The sequence below is a fragment of the Beta vulgaris genome, chromosome 6 (assembly GCF_026745355.1).
Source record: "Beta vulgaris subsp. vulgaris cultivar EL10 chromosome 6, EL10.2, whole genome shotgun sequence".
Classification (NCBI taxonomy): domain Eukaryota; kingdom Viridiplantae; phylum Streptophyta; class Magnoliopsida; order Caryophyllales; family Amaranthaceae; genus Beta; species Beta vulgaris.
This window is the reverse complement of record NC_079207.1, coordinates 54,673,917-54,679,912: the sequence shown is the minus strand read 5'-3', so window position 1 is coordinate 54,679,912 and position 5,996 is coordinate 54,673,917. Positions and strand designations below refer to the sequence as shown.

Below are 5,996 nucleotides of genomic sequence, written 5' to 3'. Positions count from 1 at the left end.
AATTGATTTGAGGGAGATTTTAGGGTTTGAAGAAGCTAAATCGCCAGCTGGGTTTTCTTGGGGTTCTAGAGTTTCTCTTTCTAGATCTTTCTCTCTCATCTTTTTATATTCAAAATAAGTGTTTGAATAATTGAAAAAGAAAATAAATTAAAAAAAAAATCCAATTATTGAATTATTACAATCAAATTTCCCATGAACAATGGTTTTCCTTCCTTAAGAAAATCAAAACAAAACCAAATATCCCAATGTGATTGAATTTCATATTTGCTTCTCGATCATCATCGTCGTCGTCATCATCATCATCACCATTAATAGAATTTCAACATTCACAAGTCACAACCCGCATTTCTGCATTTCTCCGCTCTCGACCATCATCGTCGTCGTCGCCATCATAATAGAATTTCAACATTGAAGCTCAAACAATTGAAGCTCTCTCCGACCAAAAAAAAATGTCCTCCTCCTTAATCTACCAACTATTCACCTCCACCTCCCTCTTCTCCTTAGGTCTCTACCACCTCATCTCCACCACCCGCAACTTCCTCAAATCCCCTCAATCTTTCTCCGCCAAACCCTTCCATCCTTTCTCCCTCTCTCGTTTCCGTCTTCTCCCTCTCTACATCACCATAACAACCCTCCTCATCTCTTCTCTTCACCACTCTCTCTCCTCCACAACTCCCAACCCTCTTTCCCCTCTTCACCTCTTCACCTCCCTCACTTCCGCCTCTATCTCCTTCCTCTTCTTCCTCATTTCTCTCTCTCTCCTTCTCTCTGAATCAACTTCTCTCTTCTCTCTCCTCCCTTATGACATCTTCTTCTTCCTCGCTTCCTCCGCCTTCTTCCTCTCTTCTTCCTCATCATCCACTCGCTCTCTCCTCTTATCCTCCGATCTCCAATCTAAACTCAACTCCACCTCTTCAACTATCTCTCTCCTCTCTTCAATCCTCTCCCTAATACTCGCTCTTTTTCCGAGGTTGTTTGTTGTTGATGTTGGACTTGCTGCTTCACTTTGTCTTCAGGGGATGTGGGAGTTTCAGACTGGAATGTCGCTTTATGTTGATGCCTTTGTTCCTGAAGGGTGTCATCGTCTTCTAGATGTTGTTGCTGGTGTTGATGGCTCTACTAAGTGTGAACTTCAGGAGTCTAAAGATCGTGCTCTTGCTATTCTTGACCTTGCTTTTGTTGTTTATGTGTTGATTGTTGTCGTTTTGGTTTTCTTGGTTTATGCTCTTGTTTCTAAAGCATTGGGTGTTTCGAGGAGGTTGGGCTCATATGAACCTCTGCCTCTTGCTGCTGATACTAATCATGTGCAGTTGAAGACTATCACTGGAACTCAGGCTTGATCAATTCATGCCTTTTTATTTTTTGTAAGGTATATTCTTTTTCTTGCTTTTTGTTTCTTAAGCTTTTACTCAACTTTTAGATATATGTACGTACAACTACTGAGTTTTAATAACATTTGTGTTGGAATGGATCAATAAGAATCATGATCCTTGTGAATTACTCCCTCCGTTTCATATTAATCTACACACATACACTTTTTACGCATGCCAATGCAAAACTTTGACGATATATATCTCTAGTTTTGTATTTGTAAAAATTATAAAAAGTACATATTAATAAAATTCATACTAAGACGAATCTAACAAGATCCCACATGACTATGTTTTATTCATGTATAAATCACATATGAGGGTCAAAGTGCAATTTGTGAATAGTGTAAAATGTCAAAGTGTAACAATTAAAATGAAACGGAGGGAGTATTATTATTATTATTATTGTTAAGGTTGGAAATGAGCTTGATGGCCTTTTAGATGGGAGGGAAGAGATAATGTTAGAAGAACAGCTATTAGGTAGGATAGAGTCATGGATGAGGAGTTGTGGCGAGCCTCGTGATCTAGGATATTGAAGGTGGTAACAGAAATTAGCAGCAACGTAAAAGCTATAGACTAATCTACATTTCCAAATCTCAATTGCTATTCTATAGAAAATGTTGAGAAAGCTGAATTCATAGCCAACTACTGGTGTGGTTTAGTTGCTAATTATATTTGGAGAACAATTAACGAGATTGCTCTTTGATCTTCTGCTCTAAGCTCTGAATTGCACACTAGCAAAACATATAAAGATGAAAATTCACCCTTTAGCTTTTTGTTCATAATCTCTTCTCTCCTGTTTCTTCAGTTCCATTGTTCTCTCTCTTATTTTCTGTTTTTTTTTCTCAACTTCCCTTTATATTCTTTCTTACTTTATTCTCCCCTAACTTTCCAAACTCATTCTAACGTAATTTCTTGCTTAATTATCTCACTTTATCGTTGCATGTACGTCCTATTATGCTTCTTTTCCATCTCTTTAGACTTCCATGACATTGAAGTGGCACTCAGCCACTCACCCTTGTGAAGAAGTAGGGTTAAAGATGAACATTTATCATGTCCTTAGGATAACGAGTAATGCTTTAATGAAAAACGAGTGATTCCCACAATGGAGCTCTTAGTGTCAACCATATGTACCGTGAAGATATAAACAACTTAATATTATGAAAGTCTGCTCTATAAACTTTTACCGTGATTGTTGATACTGTATTGAGTTTTTAGTTCTCAAACCTGAACATAGGCCTTCCATAGTAATACCTCCAAGTGAAAATTTTGACTAAGCAAGTTCATCATCTCCATTTACTGGCCTTTGTATTACTTTTCATCATCTTCCCTCTTTGCCCCTAGTGCAATTTGTAGAAGTATGTGCTTATCCTTGTGTTTGTCTTCAAAATGATCAAATTATTTCCAAATTGGAAGTTATCTAATGTGTTACTTGATCAGAATTCTAACTAGACGTAGCTGAAGGCTAGTTAACTGAGGTTTTTTTATATGCTCTCCATGGTATTATAGTCTACATGCCGAGTTATGCTTATGCAGCAAGAATTCTCTTTGCATGGCATCTTTTAGCTTCCTTTAGTATTTGAAACAATGAGGAACCTGCATTGATACAAGTATCTTAGCTGTCTACGCTTGTTGCATTCACTCCTTGACTCACCCTGAGACTGAGCTGCAGAATGTACTTTTGTAGATTATGATAAATGTGTTAAACGATTTTCTTTTTTGAGGAGATGAATGATTTTCGTAAAATATACTCTTTAGAAATTGAGAACACAACATATGTGGCTTTGGAAGTTGGAGACTACAACTTTTGCTCCAATTGTTTATGAGCCACTTTTATTTTCATTGGAAGAGAAGGCAATACAGATAGTTCCACTTCCTAATTGTTTTCTTGCACAAAGTCAAACTCCTTTCAACTTCTCGGGTGTGAATCTGGGTGTTTTACTGTTGACTCTAGAATAAAGGAGACCTAGCGTTCGATTGATATAATACCCTATTGTTATTTAGTAAACATGGCTATACATCTTTGTTATTGATTTTATACAAGATTAGTGGCCTGGGCCTTGCATGGTATTGCAAATTTAATCAATAAAATGTGTTTCTTTATTTGTGAAAACGGTCAATATAATATTAAAACATAGAAACACTGAATATAGTTTACAATCTCAAATATTTACCCTAATTAAGATACATATTAGTATTTATATTCTATCGTGATATATTCTCATTAATTTTAAATCTCCAATCATATCTATGTGGTGCTCATACTTTATGGGTAGTCTCCTTCCTAGTTACTTTTTGAAATAGCTCATAATTTCTTCTAAAAAGGAGGGGTACTCAACATTCTAGAGAAATGCTAGTGCGTGCTTGTGCGTGGTGCACATTGTGCTTTTAATATACCTTTTGAATATATATTTCACTGATTTTTTCCAATACAAGAGGCATACTCAGAATTCAGGAGAAATATCAAGAATGTTATATCTGGGTGCCTATATGTACGGTGTGTGCACACGCGTATAGTACTGTATGTGTGTATTCATTCACTCTAGAGTCTAAATTGGACGAACAACACCATTTGAGCCTTGACATGAATGTGGGTTAAGCTTTGTAGTTCAGCCAAAAATTGTATACCTTGATTTAGAATTTGGCGTAAGGTCATAAGGTGACAAAATGTGAGAGATATGTTACACTTATTTCAAAACGGAGGAAGTATGATTTAGCCCTTGACAATGTTGAATGTTTTTTATGGATTACTTTTTTCGGTTCTTAAGGTGATCTAGATCATCTTGTGTGTGTTTTACAACTTTAAATCTTGATACAATTTGCGAGGTCACCGTCCTTGAAAGTGCTTGGTGCATTTAGTGGTATCTTTCATCTGCCAAATCTTGCATGTACTATCTCTGTTGCTGTGGTTGCCTGTCACACAACTTGCTGCTTTTACTCATTGAAACTGTTATTCTTGCCCAGCCTTTTCGACTTCTGTATCATTAGCACAATCTCTGAAATTTGCATACAAGTAGATTGTTTTAGCTATGTGATATGGAAAGCTAAGATGTTTTAGTCCTGGGCACACTATGACTTCTGTATCATTAGAACAATCTCTGGAATTTGCATTCAAGTAGATTGTTTTAGCTATGTGATATGGAAAGCTAAGTTGTTTTAGTCCTGGTCACACTTTTAGTAATGGTGGTCCTTAAGCAATTGTAGATTGCTTGTTTTTGTCTCTATTTTTAACCTTCTCCAGCTACGTTTTTTTGGCTGTTTTCAATATATTGAAATCTTTCACACAAAGGGCTTGGGTGTCCAATTAGTCATTGATAATATGCATATAGCATTCAAGTGCTAAGCCCATTACAAGCGATCCTCGTAAGGACCAACATTACCATTTCAGTAGGTTGCATCAATTTGAAGTGAAAATATGGAGCTACATACGCAGACAGGTTGAGTAGGAACTGTATAGATCTTTACTATCTTCCTCATAATAATATGTGCATTATAATACTAGGCCAAGTGGACAGTGGTACACAATTCTAATTGTGTACACGCACGCAGTGGAAATTTCTCACAATTTAGTCAAGTTGGACACTTATACACATATCATGTCCGACGAATTCCTGAATTCAAGCACAGACAACTAGGCAGTTATCAAAAGAAATAGAGCCTAATATGCCATGACAACAAATCGACACGAGCACGATGTACAAAAATATGTGCCCTCGCTGTGTTGTATCATTTCTTTACATGTACAAGGTCTAAGCATTGAATTATTTCACTTGTAATTCAGGTTGGTATCATGTGCAATAGTTCAAGTTAACAGCTTGTCATTCATGGAAGGGACTTGGTTATTGTGGATATAAAGTACCCGAGATGTGAGAGTATTCCAGAACAGTTGTATGTTCGCCGAGCAGCAGACGAAATACCTCAACCAAAGTGGCCCATGAGAATACTTCTATAAAAGGAAAGGATGGTTCTATGTATTGATTTGTGGAGGCATTTTTTTGCCCGCCTCTCTTGTTCTAACTTAGAGCACATGTATGAATTACGGCAGAGGTGTCTGGCCGGCTTGAAAAGGACATTTTTGTTGAAACTTCAATTTATTATAGTCAAGGGAAGCTTAATCTGCAGTTACGGTGTTTTGGTTAATTCTCATCCATCATTTTCAGTGATAATTTATTGCTGGATATTGCGCAAACTGTATTTCTTTCGTATGTGGAACAAATCAAAGGTAATCTAAGGTGCGAGAATATTACATTACATGTCCGTTTGAACTATTCCATCGGACTGTATCAGATCCATTTGAAGCATAGTCAATGTTACCGATGATAATGTATCAATACAAGATTACTCATCCACTGATCTAATCCTATATTAGTATAAAGTTCGATTATACCTGGTATCCAAAATCTGATTGAACCCATGCATCTTAGGGATGGTAGTCATTTGATTCCTTAAAACAACATAATCCAAATAATTCATGCATCTTTAGTCATTTTCTGCGTCCCAAAAAAATCCAAACTAACAGACAAAAAATTCATCCAAAAAAAGTTTATTTGTACTTAGGAAACTTCGTAATTAACCTTCATTCTTCGATATCAATATATTGTCACAAAATGTACATTATATTGTCGT

General features: G+C 36.4%; 1 protein-coding gene across 1 annotated transcript; it reads left to right on the top strand.

The window, feature by feature from the left end:
- The first annotated feature begins 272 nt into the window (after positions 1–272).
- On the top strand, positions 273–5,491 carry LOC104897096 (hypothetical protein). The gene is made up of 2 exons (XM_010683917.4): positions 273–1,369; positions 5,152–5,491. Exon 1 carries the CDS (start codon positions 450–452, stop codon positions 1,338–1,340), a length of 891 nt encoding a protein of 296 aa, XP_010682219.2. The 5' UTR covers positions 273–449; the 3' UTR covers positions 1,341–1,369; positions 5,152–5,491.
- The last annotated feature ends 505 nt before the right edge of the window (positions 5,492–5,996 follow it).

Bases quoted from the DNA above. Each gene is read 5' to 3' on its own strand.
- LOC104897096 (XM_010683917.4), top strand. From the start codon at position 450: ATGTCCTCCTCCTTAATCTACCAACTATTCACCTCCACCTCCCTCTTC.